Source organism: Ascidiella aspersa, chromosome 9 (assembly GCF_963924565.1).
Source record: "Ascidiella aspersa chromosome 9, kaAscAspe10.2, whole genome shotgun sequence".
Classification (NCBI taxonomy): domain Eukaryota; kingdom Metazoa; phylum Chordata; class Ascidiacea; order Phlebobranchia; family Ascidiidae; genus Ascidiella; species Ascidiella aspersa.
The window spans coordinates 14,568,621-14,589,965 of record NC_139455.1 but is presented as its reverse complement, the minus strand read 5'-3'; the positions used below and the strand labels follow the sequence as shown (position 1 = coordinate 14,589,965).

The window sequence follows — 21,345 nt, the reverse complement described above, 5'->3', positions numbered from 1 at the left end:
TTTTCCGGATACATAAAATTAATGTTGGCAAAAAACATAGTTCGACAGACTCCCAGGACCACATTTAACGCGTGGTTCCAAACCACGCTGAGACAATATAAAAAAATAGCCAAAAGAACTTTTAAAATAAAGTGCAATGATACCACTAAGCTGTTGAAAAGTAACTCGCGGCCCACTAAAAATGGCTCTGCGGCCCACAGTTTGTCGACCACTGTTCTAGATTAAAAATCTGTTGCGGGTCAGTGGTTCGCCTTCCCAGGTATAGGGCTATAGGCAGGGTTGCCATATCGTGCTTAATAATTTCTACGATTTGTGCTTAATTTTGGATGCAATGTCGCGCTTCGAGTCCTATTTGCCTTGCCCTTAGGTATATTTGCGTTCTTCAGAGGGCTTCTCAGACCAAAGGCGGCGTACGCCTGGTAGCTATATCGAAATGGAAGCATGAAACTCTCTAAAATTAAAGTTTATTCAATTTAATCCATAATTTTTTTCGCTGATGCATTCCGTCTTTTATGATAGGCTAAACAAAATCTATTAAGGCCCGTCGAGAACTTAGTTTGGCCCGCGACTAGAAGAAAGTTGCCGACCTCGGTTTAAAAAGTATACACTGTACAGGTGCGCTCTGACGCAAAAAGTTGACAAAGGTTGCATCAAATAAGGGTGATTAACTTGCCAATTTCAACCAAATAAACGCATTTTTCGCGCTTCGCGCGATTAAGCTACGTTTTGCGCATACAAAAATAGCTGTTTTTCAAGTTTTTATTTTATTTTATAACGTTATTCCTGAAAGCTTGGATTTCACCCACAGAATCCTTGATCTGCCCCTGGTCTTTAGTAGCGTGCTTACTTTTTAGGAGTAGCGTGCTTATTTTTTGGTCTGAGCAGATGGTAACCTTGGCTATAGGCTATCAGTGGGGGGGGGGGGCTATATGTGCAAAACCTTCCGGCATGCACACGATATATTTAGACGTGATATTTTTGCATAGATATTCATTTTGGTGCAATACTTCGAATTTTGCCCGGATCTTACTTGATTTTTGTGCCATTCACCCCGTATCCCCCCAAACTCTGAACTTTTCACCTTAGTGAAATAATCTCTTATTGGACTTAAACAAACAAGAATTAAAATTTTGTTTTAACAATACTTATTTAATTTTATGACTTATATTTTTTTATTTTACAAGTTATTACCATTTATACCTTTGATGACGACATAAGTAAAATGTCAATTTTGGTTTATTACTCCCAATTTTAGCTTATTTTATTACCGTTTTGGGGTTTTGATTGGGGTGTTGGACTCGCCGATTTTTTCAAATTTTTGACGAGTTGTGACCATAGTGACATTATTGTTTTTTCAGAATATTCAAATATGATCAAAGTTACCGCGTGTCGGAGGTTAAAACGTTCATTATCCTACGAGGCTACGATTCAACCACTTAAATAAATGTTGCCTATGAGATAGTTTTAAATGCTTTGTTGTGCTTTTTATTTGTTTCTCGCTTGTAACGTGTAATTAATACAATAAAACAAAAAGATCTACATTGTTGAGATTTTGCATTTGACCCCTTGAAAATATGAGTTCAATTCACTTTTATTTGCTAACTGCATGTAGTTATAGGGAACAACAATTTTTGCGAAATATATACTAAAATGTTTGATTGTATAGAGCAGTGGTTCCCAAACTGTGGTACGCGTACCACCGGTGGTACGCGAGAGTCTTTTAGGTGGTACGCGACAACGTATAAATTTTGCGAAAACTTTTTGAGGCATCTATATCAATTTCCGACAACTTTCAACTTTTAAAACTTTCAGATTGGGCAATTTGCGATGTTGCGTTTTAGTTTCCTTTAATTTGAGGTTCCGCATGTTTATGACGTAACACTTATCTTGTTAAGTAATAAAACTCTAATTGTTAGCAGCTGGTGGAGAAAAAACAACTACATGAATCGCATTAAAACTATTTGCTGTGTTTTGTTTAATTTTTGGATTTTATGTCTTCCTGAAATGACATTTGTTGAACTTTAATACGGCTACATGCTCATTTTCTTATCTATATGCCAAAATAGTTATAGTTTAAGATATTCTAGTCGGATGTAGGCCTAAATTAGTGGTACATGATCACTGTACAAAAGCTCAAAATGGTACGCGAGAAAAAAAGTTTGGGAATCACTGGTATAGAGGAAATAACCAATTGTATTGAGGAAACAACTAAACGTCCTTATTGTTCAGCAACCGCTTCTTCGTGCCACACTTCATATTTTGATGTGTTACCAGAAAATAAACAGTTTAAGTGAAAATGTCTTTAACATGCTTGCGCACTGCAAAATGTAATTTATAATAGTAAATATAACTAATAATATAATAAACAACAAGCCAGGCATGACACGAGTACATCACTACTACATCAATATAGCCTACTGCCCAGCTAACAATTTGACGTCGCAGCGACGTAGATTTTTGGTTTAAGTTTGGTCGATAAGACGTTGCAACCAACGTTATTTCTACGTAAAAGCGTCGACACTTTACGACCTAGATGCGACGTTGTGCAACTACGTTATTTATGCGTTTATCATAAACGTTATTTTTACGTAGAAGTGTCTACTCCAGATGACGTAGATTAGACGTTGCAAATTACGATGTTCAGCGACGTTATTTATACGTTTATCCTGAACGATATTTTCACGTAAAAGCGTCGACACCAAACGATGTAGATGCGACGTTGTGCAACTACGTTATTTAGACGTTCATCATGAACGTTATTTTCACGTAAAAGCTTCGACACTTTACGACCTAGATGCGACGTTGTGCAACTACGTTATTTATACGTTTATCATGAACGTTGTTTTTACGTAGAAGTGTCCATTCCAGACGACGTAGATTAGACGTTGCAAATTACGATGTTCAGCGACGTTATTTATAAGTTTATCACAGACGTTATTTTTACGTAAAAATGTGTGATTCCGGACAAAGTTCACGACGTTGGAAACTACGTTGTAAAACAAGGTTATTGAAAGCGTTCACATTGTTATGTTTGCGTAATAGTTTGGACTCCATGCCCTACAAATTACGTTGGAAATGAAGTTACAAATTACGTTCGCAACTACGGTATAATGCGCAAAAAAGAAACATAATAACGATGTTTTTGAATTTTTAAAACACTTATACTTGTTGTGACATATCTGACTGTAATTATTTACACTTGCAAATTCTTACTAAATCTTCTAAACAATTACCATCCAGGAAAATATAGAAATAATATAGTATTGAAGTAAAACAAACACGGCAGTATAAAAATGTTGACAATAAAGAACTGTAAAAAGACAAGAAAACTGAGAAAATTGGTCTGTGGACCTGCAAAACACACAAATTTTATAGTGTTACTTAAATTGCTCTATTACACTAACACAGTCTAAAAGACAAAATTGAAAAAGTTTTGCATTTCACAGACTATGTGTAAAACAATGCACATTAAAACAGGAAAGTAACGTTAACAACAACAACAACGTATTGAAAAAATAAGAACAATAAAAATCCAGCGGTGTAAAACGAAAATCCAGCAGTTTAATCCGATCTGAATGCATGTGTGATACATCGAGAGAGCTGTGGGCAAATAATATAAAAATTAGGGAATAGGGAAGTGACTGCTAGGGCTATAGGGTCGAACAGGGGAATATATACCTTATAAAAATGGCTCATGTGTTTGTCAAGCTAAGGAAAACCCCATCCAACTTTCATCTGTTTAAGCTGCATTAACTGGGAAATGTGATTAATAACTACAAACATAACTTTTAACTTCATTTACCTTATGTAACCAATTCGAAAATAGAAAAGCCAAAAAACTAATTGCAATGATGCACGTGCTTCTACATGGTTCAATAAATGCCCAATTGGTTGCCTTAAACAAAAAATTTAAAACAACCTGACAGTTATTTCATATTTTTGATTTTTTTAGTATGTCAGCAAAGTGTTTTATGAATGTGATTAATTGTTCTCACTATTGGTAATATTATGATCCAGACGTTTGGAATCCTAACACAATTCAACCATAGTTTCAAAATTTAGATGTGCCATTTACCAATTTAGCCAAGCACAGAAATTTTATATCACTGTTAATGTATTTTCTTGTGCAACCTGAATTTGTTCAGTAAAATGTAGTATCAAGAATTTTTATCTCTATTTTTGCCAATAATAACATTTAATAATGAATATTAGTATTTTTTACATTTTTTAAACTTTGTTTTTATATTAAAAAAATATAGACCATTCTTAGTACTAGTCTATGGTATAATTTTTTCCCAATAATTCTGTCATATTATGTTTATTTTGCCTTTACTTATTGTGTGATAGCGTTTTGTGCTGTGTAGCTTCTGGTCCACAGAATGCAGACTGGTCAGAAATATATAAAATTAAAATTCTGGTGACATTGTATAACTATCACTGGTAGGTTTTGAAAAAAATTGCTGCCCAAATAAAGAAATTTAAACGCAGCCAGGATACATTTTAAAGTCTTTGTTGTTAGCATCTAGGGCAATTGCAAGCATAAAACAAAACAGTATGAGTCAAATAAATATAATAATTAACAAAAATCTTGAAAATATTAATCACTAATTTACCTGTAAATATTGATGAGCAGCCAAGTTCATGAGGAATATCTTTAACGTGTACCCTTCTTTAAATCCCACCTTGAACTTTTAATCAAGCCTTTAGTCGAGATCTTCAGTAATCAATTTTCAAGTGTTCATTTGGGGTTTTATGCACACCCAAGGTATTTACGCTGGCATGATACAAAGATCAAGATTTGCATTAAAATTGTCTAAAAAGTTTGGGTGTTCACTCGCCGTAGAATGCAATTGGGCGCTGGTTTAGAATCCTACCACAATGATTAAATCAACGCAGAATATTTGGGTTAGGGTGCGAGTTAGCGTTTGGGTGAGGGTGGGCCAAGTATTATTATATCTATTATTTAATACTTGACCCACCCTAATCCAAAATGCTAACCCGCACCCTAACCCAAATATTGTGCACTGTGGTAGGATTCTAGACCAGCGCCTGCAATTGCCCACAGAGGTAATAGAGCTTGTTTTTCTATGTTAGATGAAAATTAGTGGAGGCTTTAAAGTCATTTATTCAGTAAATCAATTTTTTTCCTACTTAAAATAAAAGTTATAAATAAAACTACAAATACAGCTTAGACTATTTAACCTGAAAATATATTTGATAACAAAGCCTAATCTTTTTATGTAACCCTAATCTTCATGGTTTAAGGAAAACAACCTAAATATCTAACAAGCACTCTAGCGCTGAGCTGCCAAAACTTATTTTGAATTCCAATGTCCTGACAGCAAATGTTCAAACTGGACTGTGATGTCATCCGCATATTGGCCAATCACGAGTTTACGCGCCGTTCGAAAACCGCGAAAAAAAGCAGCAGGGAGCGACATTCTTGTCTATCCAGGAAACTGCGTCTATAGCGGTCGCTGCGCTAAGTACTTTTTTATGCGATTTGTTTCATGTAAAGACAATGTTACCCTTACTAAAATGCTATCTTAAATTAAGTCACATCTCTATTTTATGTAAGCATAACTAAGTATACTTCTTTACATTTTCTAAAATAGTTAATCAAAACACATTACAGAAAAAAACAAATATTTTGTAAATAGGCTACATAATCCCGACGCATTCCTTAAAAGAAAGCATTTCTATTTAACGAAAATTAAAACGTGGAAAGTTAGTTTTGACGTCGGTAAACAACGTTTTTTATACGACACGTATGACATTTTGATTCGATTGTACTTCAGCTCAGTCGAAAAAACTGTGTATGACACGCAAATTCGTCTAAAATCAGTTACCTTCAACGTAAGTAGGCTAATTGATGTTGTTTCTACCTCACGTTTAACGTTTTAATAGGGTTCCTTTGACGTTTGTATCAACGCTAAACAATATTAATGAAATGTTTTAATTTATGTATAAAATAGTCTAAAACAAGTTGACCTCGATGACCTTGTTGTATACGTCACGTTTAACGTTTTAATCCGGTTGCATTGTGGTTTGCCGTAACCTTCGAAATGACTACGATCATTTAAGATGATGCAAATTTGGTCGCGTTTTAGTTTTTCGTAATGTCAAGAAATAAAGTTATTGGAACTTTTGAAAATAGCATTTAAAATGGTTTCAAATAAGTTATCTTCAGCGACAGTTATCATTGCTTTTTGCATATACGCCACGTATGATGTTTTGAATTGGTTATATTGAAGATTGTAATAAAGTTGAAAAATAACGTTATATTAACGTTAAAAATGACGTATAAAATAGTCTAATTCTAAACACAACTAAGCTTCGATGTCAGTATTTACCGTAGTTTTTACGTCACGTGAAGTTCTAATTAGATTGCTTTGTTGTTAGTTACAAACCAAAAAATAACGTTGTTAAAAAGCTTAAAATCATGTCCAAAATGCTGTCAAAGAAGTTAGCTTTGACGTTAGAATTCAACATCATTTATACCTCACGCGTGACGTTGTCAGTTAGTTGAATCTTAGTTTGTCGCAACGTTAAGAAATAACGTTATTAAAACGTTTAAAATTACATCCAAAACGGTCTTAAATAAGTTAGCTTTGACGTCAGAAATCACCGTTGATTGTACGTCACGTATGATTTCCTAAATTGGGTCCATTGTGGTTTCTCACGACAACGTATGAAATGAAATCAAGTTTACTTTGACGTGAGTAATTAACGTTGCATGTACGTCACCTGTGACGTTCTAAATTGGTTACATTAAGGTTTGTAATAAGGTTAAGAAATGACGTTATTAAAACGTTAGAAATGATGTATAAAATAGTCATAAAAAAATTATCCTTGTTACAAAAGGTAATGTTGTTGTTACGTCACGTTTCACGTTTTAATTATATAACATTGTAGTTAGTCAAAACGGTAAAATGACGTTATTATAACGCTTAAAATGGCGTCCTGGTCTCCAAGAAATTAGCTTTGATGTCAAAATTTAATGTTGATTGTACGTCACGTATCACGTTGTAAATTAGTAACATCAATGGTGGTCACAAAGTTTAAAAATAATGTTAGCAAAATGTTCGCTCTGACGTACAAAATAGCCTAAAACAAGTTATTAGCCTCGAAGTAATTAATTAACCTTGTTCGTACGTCACATTTGACGTTATAATCAGGTTACTTTGTGGTGCGCCACAATTTTTTTAGAAATACCATTAAATTGTAAAAACGTTTAAACGACGTCAAAAGTGGCTGAAAAGACGTTAGTTTTGACGTCAGTAAACAACGTTTTTTGTACGTGATTTATGACGTTTTAAAATAAGTTGCATTTGGTTTGTTTCAACGTTACGAAAGAACGTTAAACAAACGTTTGAAGTTACGTTAAAATTTGTCCATAACAAGTTAATTGTGACGTCAGAAATGAACGTGAATTCTACGTCACGTATGACGTTCTAAGCTGGTTGCGTTATAGTTTTACGGAACGTTAAATATACAGCGTTAATTAAACGTGTAAAAGACGTCTAAACCGGTCTAAAAATGTTAGATTTTACGTCAGTAATAAACGTTATTTGCATGTCACCTATGACGTTGTAAATTTGTTTCATTGTGGTTCGTCTCAACGTTAAAAAATAACGTTCAACAAACGTTCGAAGTGACGTCCAAAATGATGTAAAACATGTTAAGATCGACGTCTGTAATCAACGTTGTTTGTACGTTACAAATGACGTTGAAATTTGGTCGCATTGCGGTTTTTCTTAACGTTAATTTTGACGTTAATGCTACGTTTTACATTACGTTTTGATAACACGGCCTCGACGTATTTTCTTAACGTTCGTTTGGACACATTCCCACAACGTTTACTTAGTTTAAAAAATAAATCCGAACGTCGAAAATACGTTGTGTGTTAGCTGGGTGCGAACCAGTGCAAAAAATTAAGGATCAAAATCAAATTTAACAGGCGATTGTACAAATGATATGCGGTATTATATTTATATAAATTGAACTTTTACAACCTTAAAGTGGTATGAGTCACAAAGGTTTTTTAAACGTCAAAATAGGAAATTTTTAATAATATAAATAAAAAGCCAATCTCTTGCCATACCTATACGTATACCGTGCGCTGTCTCGCCTGCATCGAAAATGCGATTGATTTAACTAGTTTATTTTGAATAATAAATAAAAATTACCCCTGGCTTTTCTTCCCAATCCCTCCCTAAAACAAATTCATAAAAGTCCCTATTAAAAATTCCATTGTTTAGCCGAGTTGGCTGCTCTACTTTAAAAAAACACTTAGCCAGTTGAAGGATATCGCAATCAGCAGGTAATTTGCCTTACTGAATGATTTCATTTGAAAAAACAATATATATGTGTACCAATAATATTTTATCTATATGTAGGCTACCATTCGCCTATATTTTAATGGAGCTATCGCTGTAAAAATGTGTTTCAAAAAATCTTGTCCTACAAGTATTTCGATTTCCAAAATAAATAGGCCATAGTATCATGGTCCCGTACTTCCTTTTGTATCCCGTGTCCAGGGGCGCCCGCAGAAAATTTTCCAGGGGGGCAATCAGGGGCGTAACCAGAAAATCAAAAGGGGAGTTCTGAATTTTCAACTCGGGGAATTCCCCCATTTTTCGTCTGACGTTAATGAATAATGACGTCATAAAATAGTGACAGTATGACGTCATAGAATGGTGATTGCAAGACGTGAGAAAAAAACTAATCAGAAACAGCCAAATACGTCCAGCAAAAGCGACCACGTGCGTCATCGACAATCCTGTCAGGCGCCAGCTGCAAAATCACGGTGTACAATCGTTAACTTCACAAACCAAGACCGTGAAATATGTGTGATTAATTGTGGTAGAATCACACATAATTCGACTATCAGCAGCACAGTTTTCAAGTTCCATGAACGGAACGAGCGCTAAATTACAAGCACGTCTTTCGCCATCTGCAATACTAAACAAAGAATGTTTTTCCCGGGTGTTATTAGATTAGCGCAACATCTGCGCCGAGCTATGTGCCAAGTCAGCTAAATTACAAGCTGCGGTTGAGGGGAAATAAGTTGTGTCCATTGCACACTTAGCACGTGATCTTAGAATAGGCCTATGCTTAAATAGCATAATTTTGCGTTAACCATCATTACTTAAAAATGGAGACTTTGAAACGCGCACGACAGTCACCATTATACCTCATTTTAAGAAACTGCTTCAGTTAAACAAATGTCGTGCAGCATCGGATATTAGCGCACGCAGAGACCGAATAGCGAGGAACATACTGCGTATAATTCGACGTTTATTAGCGAGTAAAAAAGAAAGAAGGTTTGACTAAGCGTTGTCAACTGTCGAATGCACACTTACTAATCAGTCAACTTAAACAAATAACGAAAGAGAAAAACTTCCAGCGTTTACGGTTACGGTCGACCAAACAAAAGACGAAAAACGGCGTTTTGCGCTCGATTTTGGTTTCGCATTAGATTAAGACGCGTGACCCAATTACTTAGAGAGCACGCCGCTTCGAACAGTTTGTTAAACCATGACAAAAACGAACACAAAACGATAATATCACTTACAAAAAGGGGGTAAGAACTCCCGCCCCCTGGATACGCCACTGGGGGCAATGGATAGTGTATAAGTAATACATATTACACTTACAAATAATACTAATAATCGCATTTTAAGATTCCAGGGGAGCAAGTGTCCCCCCTTGCCCCCGCCGTGCGGGCGCCCATGCCTCAGGGTGAGTAAAATTTTTGCAGGGGTGAATAAGGGTGAACCATCAAAAATGGATGATAGCTTGCGAGCAGGGCGGATATTCCGGGTGTTCAAACTGTTCAGTGAACAGGTGAGAATTTCCAAAAACACAATGGTGAATGAAATCTGGAGATAAATGCTAGGGGTGAACAAAAACTCTAACAGACAACATTCACCAATAACTAATTCTCATAAGTTGCTTGAATCTCAACATACATAAAGTTTTAACGTCCAGCGTGTGGTAAATCGTAGTCATATTTCAAAATTCTGAAAAGCAAGTGTAGGGGTCGTATTATTATTTGTTGTCATTTAATTACGTGGCCCAATCGCAGACCTGACACCATTAACATTGCTCGTAAAGTAACACAAAGATGTTATTTGCATTCCGTTAACACGCCTCTGCTAAACGATGGCCGTGTACAAAAGCCTAACGAAACGGGATCTTAATTTAATCAGTTGAATCGTAACTGGAACTGAACTGGACAACCCACCCAACTAAAATAATGTAATGGACAGACTTTATTATGCTGGACTGTTAGTATGCATGGACCTTAAGCTATTCCTGTTAGTTGATTGTCGTTCTGATGTTATTCAATAAACACAGATACGTTTCAATACCTTGTCGTGGCTAAGCTGTTCGAACACGCTACCTTCAATAACCTTTAACAAACGGAGCCGGACTCAAATCATAGCAGAAAACCGCATCAGCTTTAAACAAATTCAGTTTAGCCCTGCACAAGACGTCACTATAAAGTAATAATCCGACTAAATTATAAAAAAAACATTGGAAATCCAAAATGCGAAACAAAATTAGAAAAAGTTTTTCGAATAAGCTTCAAAGTTAGAAAGGTAATAACTTAAAAATGTAACTCCTAAAAATAAAACTTAAATAAGAGCAGGGAGTCGAACCGGAACCGGACCGGAACTTTATGAACCGGTTTTGAGTCAATTTTTTCCGAACCGTAACCGAACCTGAACCGGTTTTTATAAGATTTTAAGGAGCCGAACCGGAACTGAACCGAATAATTTAAAAGAACCTGAACCTTAACCGAACCCGAACCTGTAAATAAAAGCGGTTCGCTCCTGCACGACGTCTCAACTTCTATTTTACAGAGTCAAGTCACGCCATGCTCGAAATTTTATGAAAAAAATATGAATATTGATATTTCAATATTGAGTTGCTGTTTTTTTAATCAGTCACGTAACTTAGATTAAATGACTTTACAATTCAAAGATTGTTCCCTACATTTATCGACCCACATTTTTAGATTTAACGCAAATTATATTGTATGTTTTGGAGCATAATGGTTGGAGGTTGTAGTAAGACGTAATAAGAATATCAAAGCCCATACAGAAGTAGAAGTAGATGTTGAAAATGAATAAAGAGTTATTCGAAACGTCCAAAATGATACCTACTTCTGTATGGGCTTTGATATTCTTATTATATATTGTATGTGAACCGGAACTTTATGAACCGGTTTTGAAATAGCGATGGTCGAACCGGAGCTGAAACGGAACTTATAAATTCCTCCGAACCGAAGCCGGGACTGAACCGGATTCCGAAAAAATCCTTGAACCCGAACCGAACCTGAACCGGAAAAGTCAAACGGTTCGACTCCCTGAATAACAGCGTATTTCGCCAAGGTTAAAACGCCAAAAATCCCACGTCTACTTATCGTATTTATTCCAGTGCATAGCGCCCCCACTAAACTAGGATTGTTACGTCACTCATTAATGTATTAGGCCTACAGCGTTTATATTAATAAATCAACGCACTCTTTTTTGACTTGCTGTTTGCTGTCATCGTGACACTTCTAAATCTTTAACAGGTCAAATTTTACAGCAAAGTTTTAAAAGCCGTTTTTCTCGATTTTGTTTGTAAAAGTGGTGGTTTACGAAAAACTATAAATGTTAAGTATCCTAAGGACTTGGAAAGAACAATGACAGACGCCTGGACCAACCTTGTGGTGGTGGTCACCGCCGTTACAACCATTTTACTTTTTTTGAGTGGACTGTAAGTAAGAATACAGATTAATTGTTACGTCTGTCAGCCAAAGGTTTAGTTGTATAGTTTGTAATGGCATTATTAGAAAGTATGAAACAGTAATGTTACAAAGACATTAAAACAACAAGTCCTAAAAGTTTGCCTAACCACAGAAGTATTTTTTATACAATGAGCTGTCTTTTAGGCTGTGTAACGTGGATGAACAATCTTTGCATAACTATTTTTTTTTACATATTAAGTAAGTGTGTCATTTTGCAGTATGCCTGATATTAAGTAGTTGAAACTATACCCTGTCAACATGATAAAGTTTTACAATTGTAAAATGATAAATTATTACATGATGAAGGCGACTACTGCCTAACAAACTTTAAAGCAAAACTTAAAACCTAGTTTGGTTTCACCAACACTCATTATGGGCAATGACAAAAGGTTTTCTATACATCTGTAAAATGTTTTTTAGTCATTATATACATAAATCAAAATGGTAAACTTTATCCAACGGCAAAGGGTTTAGTCATATTTTTTCTGTTTCATGCCATGATCTGCTTAGAGGCCTGCCTGTATATAGAGATATTATTTAAGCCTTGGCAAGGGGTATTTTGTCAATAATGTACTTAGATATATCAAAAAATGTATTAATAAAACATGCATTTTAAACTGCCTAAATATTAATTGTTTTATTTCCAGGCAAATTATTTTAAAGATATATCAGCGATCCAGTTCACAGGGCTACGCAGTCACACCTTTTATGGCATGTTTTGTCAGTTGTACTTTGTGGTTGAGGTATGGCATCTTGTTGAAAGACCCGACCATGATACTAATCAATCTTGTTGGAGCCATCATTGAATTTTTTTATGTCATTGTGTTTTATATAAATACAAAACAAAGGGTATGTCATGTTAAATTTAAATATACAATTCTGGGGTTAACATGTTTTACTTTTTTACAGACCACTATCCACCCAACAGTGTTTGGTTTGTTACTTTTTTTGCTTTCAGCTTTAACATACTCTAAATACATAGCTGGTGCAGGTGAAGTACTTGTTCAGCGAACTGGATTGATTTGTGCAGGATTTAACATTATCAACTATGCTGCTCCTTTAAGTTCCACTGTAAGTTCTGAAAAATTGTATTGTAAATGCTATAGTCCGACATGGTATTTTTTGTACTGCTTTTATCAAACTATTCTTGAAATTTAAGCTTACTTTTTAACACATTATTTGGTTGTAAAAAATGACTTCTAAACTTTATTTTAACTCATATATTTTGTTTACATATTATTTATTCATATATTGAACTGATAACGTTTGGTTAATCTCTTCATTAGTCTTTGTGTTCTGGTTATAAGGAGGAACATAACTTTACTTATATGACCCAATCCACAGTTCTTACTCAATATATATATATATGTTATTTGTGTTTTTAGGTAGAAGTTATTAAAACCAAATCAACCAAAAACTTATCCTTTATTATGTCATTTGTTTATTTTTTGGTGGCCTGTGAATGGTGTGTATACGGAATTATTTACCAAGACCAATTTATCAAGGTGAGAAAGTATGCGCTACTACAAAAACATCTTTACCAATTTCCTAATCAACTATATCCCCACATACTTTCTAAACTCACAATCATTAGTCATGATTTGTTTTATTTATATTGTTAAATTATTTTTAAGATACCAAATATCTGTGGAATTGTATTTGGTGTCATCCAACTTGGCCTCTTTGTACTGTATCCTGCCTCACGACAAAGGACTTTATCAAAAGAAAAGGACAGCAACTATGCATGGCAAAGTTAATAAAAACCAAAAAGTAATAACTTTTTGAATTTGTTTAACAGAACTTTCTTCTGTTCTGGTGCCAATATACTTAAGTTTTACCTGCTGTGCCTATCAATTGGCTATAATGACCTTTTATGCAATATTTTTTAAATATATGTATTTTCTTTAGCATTCTGCGTTTAACAATTCTTCATTGAAGCTGTTTTTTTTGTTATGATTTGTGTCTACTTTGTGTGATAATGTGTACATGCCATTTTTCATGTTCTTTGCCCTGTTTTAAATAATCTATTTTCAAGCCAACATTTTTTTAAAACAAACTAGACAGTTACTTTGCACATAGGTACTATACCACCAACGAAGAGACTCAACATTGCTTTAAATTTGCTTGTGTTGCATATAACGCCTGCAGGTTTCATACTATGAATAGAACTAGGTGGTACTTCTTTTACATGGATACTTGGTAAACTAATATTTGTTGAGACTACTGGTGTTGTCCTGACTATGGAAAGTAATTACAGTTGCAATAAGCGTGATTATTTGCAAAATCTTCCAAAATATCATGTGATTAAACGAAACGTAAGAAGCTTTTATACTGTATGCTTCAATTACTATTGCGTAGTATATGTGTTAATTTGCTGAAGCCTCGTGGAATAGCCGATGATTTAGAAAAATGACTGTGACAATTTTACATTTAACTAAAAAGAGATTTTGGGTATTCTGTCTGAATCAATATCCTGAATACTTGGCTACAGTGTGCTACACCTGGCTAAGCAGGTGACTTATAGCTGTGGTAAAGCTATTTTCTTAAAACCATTTGGAATAAGCAGAGAGCCGTCGCATGACCTTCAACCAGTTAGGTCATGTGGTACATGAACATTGAACATCCTAACCAACTGGCAAACAAATTAATATATAAACTTACAGGGTTGGTAATTATCAAGTTGATTGTTTTAAATTTCACTGTATATTTTTTAAAAGTTATTCTTGTTTTAAGCAATGCACCAATTGTTATGCAAAATCGACTAAAATAAGTATTTCTTTAGTTATGTTTCCATGGTTATTTTTTTGAATTGCGGTTGATCCAGAGTAAAAGGGGCCAGATTGGCACTTTCACTGCCGAAAACCAGACATTTGACTTTTGAAGAATGCGCTTGGCCGCATATAATTGTTTGGCCTGTTGACTTTTATTGACGGCCTTATGCAATATCCAAAGTTTCCAATCAGGGTAGAACATTTTTGGATTTAGCTAAGCAGTATTTAAATGTTAAAAAATAATTCGGCTTTTCTCGTATTTCGCCTGTTTTTAGAAAGTTTGGCCTTTGTTAATTTTCGCATCCGGTCACCCGCTGGTTACTCAGAAATGTTCTTAAAGGGTGGTTTACATATTTCTCCTTTGCTAACCTTTATACCTCACCAAATATCTTCAATGCAGCATCTAAATGTTGGAAGTGTGCATCAATTTTTTTTTTCGCTATCCAAATTTGAAATCCTGTATATCTGACTTTTTGTTATTACGCTCATTGCCATTTTAACATATTTGCCATATTGCTGAATGATGTATTTTGCTGTGTGAAATACAATGCGGGAATAGGTTTGGTCGTTTTCGTAAATCTTTGTAGGTCACAGACTCGAAGGTAAATAGAGGACGCTAAACGACATCATTCTGCCTTCCAACTTTAAGGTTGTGATATTTTCATTCGAGAATGGCGCTCCTAGAACACGGAGCAAATCGAGTGAAAAAGTTAGTTATGCACAAGCGGCAGGCGAAAGTGCAGTGAGTGCACTGAAAAGGCCAAACTGTTTAAGGTTTAGAGGATCTAACCAGCTTAAAAGAGAAGACTTATGGAATTTAATGAAAGAGGTTGATTTTCCTCTGAAAAAAACTATGGGAATTGCGGAAATGAAAGGGACTCTGGTAGACGTGACATGTACGTCCAGGAAAAATGTACTTGACCTTCACAGAAGACTACTGAATGTTTATGTGTCATACATTCGGAATGCTCGTCTTTACGAGTCCGATGTGATTAATGTGGGAATTGGTTGGGTACCAATTCCACTCCCGAATGAAGCTATTGAAAGCCGGATTGAAGAACAGTTTGGAGAAGTAAAAAAAACGACACAGAGAAAAGACAAAGAAGGATTGTTAACCGGAATGAAAATTGCAACAATGAACAAAGCGGATCTAGGAAAAAATCCAATACCAAGTTATATAGGAATGAACGGTTGTGAATTTTATGTAACCTACCACGGACAAAAGATTACTTGCAAGTATTGTGGCGAAACTGGCCACAAACAAGCTGATTGCGCAAAGCGAAAAGCTGATACCCACAGTTTCACAATAAAGCATACCAATCAGCTATTGCGCCAGGCCAGATTACCAGCTCATCAACGCCTCTGCGCTCAAAGGCGGGCAACAAAACTGCAGTGCAAACGCACGAGAATAGAAACGAATCACTGCCCGGGGTTGGTGCAATCCCCGTTGATAACCAAAGCAACGCAGAAGACTCCGCACCAGTCCACCTTTTCTCCCTGACAGTAAATCAAAAAGCATGAGCGAAGTTACCGTCCCACTGGATTGCCCAAATTGCCACACGGACAGTCTTCTGGATCCCAATTGCCGTCATTTTTACTGCTGCAAATGCAAACAAGAATACAGGGTTACCAACGCATGCTGGATGACACCGTCTTGTTTTTGGTGCCCTTGGAGGAAATAGTGGCCAACTGCCCCAAGTGCCAGGCCAAAATGAGACTTATGCCCTGCTGTGAGGAAATACAACCGGAGTTTCGAATGGACGGTAATATGTTCGAGTGCATCCAATGCAAAAGTTACGCAATAACCTGTGTGTGTAACACTGTAAATGCCCTTCCAAACATTACCATGTCCAAGGAATGTTTAAATCATCTATGCAAATATAAACTGATACACTGCAGTTGCGGGAAAAAGTCCGCCAAGGTTATTAAACCGAGCCGGCCATATAACTGCAGTTGCGGGTTCCAATATGAGTGGGATATCGAACTAGGAGTACAGATGAACAATTAGATGTATTATGGTAACTATTTTGGTGTAAATTTTTTGTTGTTGTATAATGAGCTTCAATATCGCATCATTTAATGTAGGGGGTATACGAAATATGCGCAAACGAAAGCCAATCTTTAACTTTCTTAGAGAGAAAAACTTTAATATTGTCCTTATGCAGGAAATACACTCCTCAGTAAGGGACGAAAAATTATGGTAAATGGAGTGGGGACTTTTAATATTATGGGCACGTGGCTCTACTCGCAGTAAAGGAGTTGCCATTCTATTGACAAAAAATACCTCGATGTCGATTAAGGAGCTAGAAATAGACCCCGAAGGGAAGTATCTGATGGTTGCCTCGTTAACGGTTGAAGGCAAAGAGTTTAAATTGTGCAACGCTTACGCCACAAACAACGACGATCCTAAGTATTTTGATCGACTATTTGCGAAACTGGCATCTATTGACAACTCAGAGTTAATATTGGGGGGTGGTTTTAATACGATTTTGCAGGGCAACTTAGTTAAAAACCAGGGTCCCTCTCATTCTAACCGAAACTCTCGTGCCAGAGTTGTATTGCACATGCAATCCTACAAGTTAAGTGATGCGTTTCGATATTTGCACCCAGCAGCCCGCCAATACTCAACGTTTCAGTTAAACCCCGTGACCGCGACGCGTATTGATTTCTTTTTAATATCGGAGTCGTTATTAAATTACCTAAATTCCGCAAACATCACACCAGGCATTAAATCAGATCATACAATGGTAACCCTTTCGATGACAGTCTCGAATTCTCCTTGTGGCAAAGGATACTGGAAACTAAACACAAATCTCTTGCTCAACAACGAATACATAAAAAACACGAGGCGAATATGTAATTATGTGGCCAACAATCCTTAACATGAGGTGAATCCACACATTCGGTGGGATGCTCTTAAAGCAGTAATCCGTGGGGAGTCCATTAAACACAGCGCCAAAGGATCAAACTACAGCCAACAGCAATATTTAGAACGGGCGAAAGAAGAAATTGAACGAGAATTAACGCTGACAAATCAACCCAGCACGGCTCAAAGCGACAAGTTGGCCAAATTAAAACTGGAGTTAGATAACTTGATTGAAAGACGTACAGAAGGTGCAATTATTAGAAGCAGAGCGCGCTGGGCAGAGAAGGGTGAAAAAAATAAAAGCACTTTCTAAACTTACACAAAGTACTTTCTAAAAGAAACGCCACGTCCAAAAAAAATCAATCAACCGCCTAAAAGTAGGTGATCAAATCCAAACAGATCCAAAGAACATTCTAAAAGAACTGGCCAATTGTTTTGACAGTCTATACAAATTATGCGATGTTAAATATACTAAGACACAAATTAAGGTACAATTATCGACACTAAATGTGCCGCGGCTATACGCAATGCAGAAAGAATCGACCGAGCGCCTAATCACGCTTGAGGAAATTCTAGCGGCAATTAACACTATGCCGAGGAATAAGTCCCCGAGCCTTGATGGATTGCCGGCAGAATTTTTTCAGACTTTTTGGCATGAGATAAAAGCCTTGTTTTACGACGCTGGGGTGTATACTGAAGAAACCGGTAAATTTAGTCAAACTCAAGCGCAAGGTGTAGTAGCCTAACACTGATCCCCAAAGCACATAAAGATCCTTCGCTGATAACTAATCACCGCCCCATCTCTTTGCTTAGTGTGGAGTCAAAAGTTATAAACAACAGGTTAAAAGCCAATATTGAGTTCCTAATCAGTCGAGGCCAAAATGGCTTTATGAAGGGTAGATATATTGGGGATAATCTTCGCCTGCTCTTTGATATTATCGATTCCTCCAATTTTTATAAAATTCCGGGTTCCATACTATCTTTGGACATTTACAAATCGTTTGACACTGTTGGTTGGGATTTTATTTACGCAGCATTAGGAAATTTTGGCTTCGGACATAACCTAATAAACTGGATAAAATGCGGGAACCTACCTGTAAAATAACCAACAATAACTTTTTGTCGCGCGAATTTAAAATCGAAAGAGGTGTCAGGCAAGGCGACCATTATCTCCGACGCTTTTTTTGCGATGTATCGAATGTCTAGCAACGGCGTTGCGAAAAGACGAATGTGTAGGACTACAACTTAATGGAGACGAATTTAAAGTATCTCTACTTGCTGATGATACGTTAGTCTTTTTAAGAGACAAACAGAAAGATTTCGAACGAATATTTGGTGTGCTAGATAAATTTGGAGACATGTCCGGATGTAAAATCAATATGCAAAAATCGCTTGCATTTCATGATAGGAGCCAATCGCTCTTCGACAGAAAAGCCTTACGCGAACAAAGGCCTCGAGTGGCCAGAACACTCATTTAAGTACTTAGGTGTAAAAATTCCACTAAAAAACCCAAAGGAACTGTTTCCGCTTAACTTTTGTGAAGTTATAAATAAAATTAGTGCAGTTTTAAACATTTGGTCCGCTCGGGGGCTAACTCTTCTGGGACGAATTTGTATCCTAAAAAGCTTAGTGATTCCCACCCTAATTTACAAAATTAGTGTTCTTCCGGTCAACCTGCCCGAAGCATGGATGCGTAAACTAAAAACGAAATTATTTCAGTTTATATGGGGGTATAGATGGGAGAGAGTTAAGCGAACAAAAATATGCGCAAATACTGAACACGGAGGAGCAAATATGTTGGACGTTGACGCATATATTATGTCGCTGAATATTAAATGGATGTCAAAACTTTTTGACGACGAGTATAATGCACCGTGGAAAACGCTTGAAAAAGGCGTTCTAACAGACAAAGAACTCGAATGCTGGCTGCGAGGAGACTTATCTGTCGCATCGAGGCAATGTTCTAAACTAATACCACGATTTTTTTCATTCACATTCAGAACATAATCACACTGTCCTCGTCTCTCCACAACTGTGAATGGGCCATTTCATTAGAGAAGCAACTTGTTCAGCAGCAGTAGAGTTTTATCACCGACTTCCATCCACCGTGGTTTGGCCTTTTTGTATAATACCTCTTGTATCTCTCCCTTGAGCTCTTCTTTGGCCAGTGATAGAGTCGTCTCAATCTTATTTCTTAGATTAATAACACACTGGTAGCTTGACCTTTCGTATCCGTGTCTGGGTTAGTTCACATTTCCTTTAGTTTTTTTACATTGAACCGCGAATCGTCCATCCGTAAAGTAGTTAAATTGGTCCTGTTAAATTTTTCTACAACCCGTTACACATAGGCTGATAGGAACCTGTGTGTCGTCCTAATTTGGCCGTATTTATTTGAAACATTGTGGGATGAAGTCAAACCACGGCGGACTCACGAGGCCTCCAAACTTTATTTATACCAACTTTACCAACGTAAATCCAAAAAAAAAATATTTTGATGTGTATTTCTACAATAATTATGTGCAGCACAAAAGCGTCAGGTGTAGTACCAGTATAGTGCGCTTTAGTTCCAAATTAAAATTGAGGCCTACTTACAATAAAATTTGTGCTAGGTTTACAATAGGTTACAGGCAAAGTATTTCTACTTTTCAGCGGTATCATAACTTTTTACATAGCTTTTTGCAAAACATCCACAGAATTCCGGTAATCAAATTTTGGTGTTGCAGTTTTGGAAAAAGGAAATAGAATTTACGGAAAGCTTTATTATTGCACTGCTGTTAACGACTAACCGTTTTGTAAATTTGTAAGGAATTTTGGCCGGTCCCCATTTAACTCCTTTAATTCCCATTTTTGTCCGTATTTCACACCAACAATGTCCTAATCCTAAACCTAATCCTGAACTTCGCGAAATCGGGTCCAGTCAAGCACAGTTGCTTACCAACTTCAGCAATCTTTTCCATCTCGTTTTCTTGCTTCACCACCATATAAAACTAGGTCAACAGCCAACACATTTCAATGGAACAGATCCCGGACGAGCCCCCAATTGTAACAAACTTTTAGGTGAGATATCCTAAAGTTGCTTTTCTGTGATGACAAACCTAAAACTGATACGGTACAGCAAAGACTGCAGATGTTTTTTCCTAGCTTAGTTTATGTAGAATCCTACACCACGCCTTGCCACAAATTCACGTCAAAACAACAGGTTACTACAGATTAGCTGGTCGCACCATAAGATATCACAATAGGAATAACACGTCACAAGGGTCGATGACAGATGGCAGAGTAACGCAATGTTTGTGATTGTAACGTATTTGTTTTACAGGTATAACGCAATTTGTGCCAATTACTATGCGGTTATTCATAACTTCAGATAAATTTATGCATTATATGTATACTACTAGATAGTGATCGGAATGTACATGATATTTATATGACTGTTTCTTGTGTTTGATTCCTATATTTAACGCTATCAAAACTAAACATAGCGCCCTCTATCGGCATTTATGAGAAGTTACATGTGCTACATTTGACCCGGTCTTAAATGTATTTTGCACCAAAGCCTCAACTTAAGACTTACCATTCCTGTTACAGGGGGATATAAAGTTTCTTTTCACCCAGTTTAATTAATGTACTCGAAATGATATTTAAAAGTGACATGGTGACCCGCATAAAGGGTGGTCTTTAATGGGTTTTGCACCATTCCCGCACTTAAGATCGGCCATTTATTGACCACTGACATGTGGCGCAACATTTAAGATAGGTTTGATCGATGTACTCGACATGATATTTAAACCGAAATTTTGGGTTTTTTTCAACAGCCCCCCTTTCTAAACGCACCAAATTCATAACTTAAGACCGGCCTTTTGGGGTCCATGTGGGGCCCTTATATGCTCTAAATCAGCGGTTCC

At 36.4% G+C, this 21,345-nt stretch overlaps 1 protein-coding gene and 1 pseudogene across 2 annotated transcripts; both read left to right on the top strand.

The window, feature by feature from the left end:
* Nucleotides 1–11,516: 11,516 nt before the first annotated feature.
* On the top strand, nt 11,517–15,102 carry LOC146133145 (sugar transporter SWEET1-like). 2 transcript variants are annotated; one of them, XM_083396824.1, is made up of 5 exons: nt 11,517–11,772; nt 12,451–12,652; nt 12,713–12,874; nt 13,189–13,308; nt 13,438–15,101. In XM_083396824.1, exons 1-5 carry the CDS (start codon nt 11,699–11,701, stop codon nt 13,558–13,560), a joined length of 681 nt encoding a protein of 226 aa, XP_083252950.1. In that variant the 5' UTR covers nt 11,517–11,698; the 3' UTR covers nt 13,561–15,101. The 2 variants fall into 2 exon arrangements, with proteins under 2 accessions (XP_083252950.1, XP_083252949.1); XM_083396823.1 differs by having other exon boundaries at nt 12,451–12,874; nt 13,438–15,102.
* Nucleotides 15,103–15,394: 292 nt separating this feature from the next.
* Nucleotides 15,395–16,582, top strand: LOC146133144 (uncharacterized; annotated as a pseudogene).
* The last annotated feature ends 4,763 nt before the right edge of the window (nt 16,583–21,345 follow it).

What these genes read in the sequence shown, in the direction of transcription:
- LOC146133145 (XM_083396823.1), top strand. Translation starts at nt 11,699, where the DNA reads ATGACAGACGCCTGGACCAACCTTGTGGTGGTGGTCACCGCCGTTACA. An exon ending in CTGCTCCTTTAAGTTCCACT is followed by an intron (nt 12,875 to 13,188) that starts GTAAGTTCTGAA and finishes TTGTGTTTTTAG; the next exon opens with GTAGAAGTTATTAAAACCAA. An exon ending in ACCAAGACCAATTTATCAAG is followed by an intron (nt 13,309 to 13,437) that starts GTGAGAAAGTAT and finishes ATTATTTTTAAG; the next exon opens with ATACCAAATATCTGTGGAAT.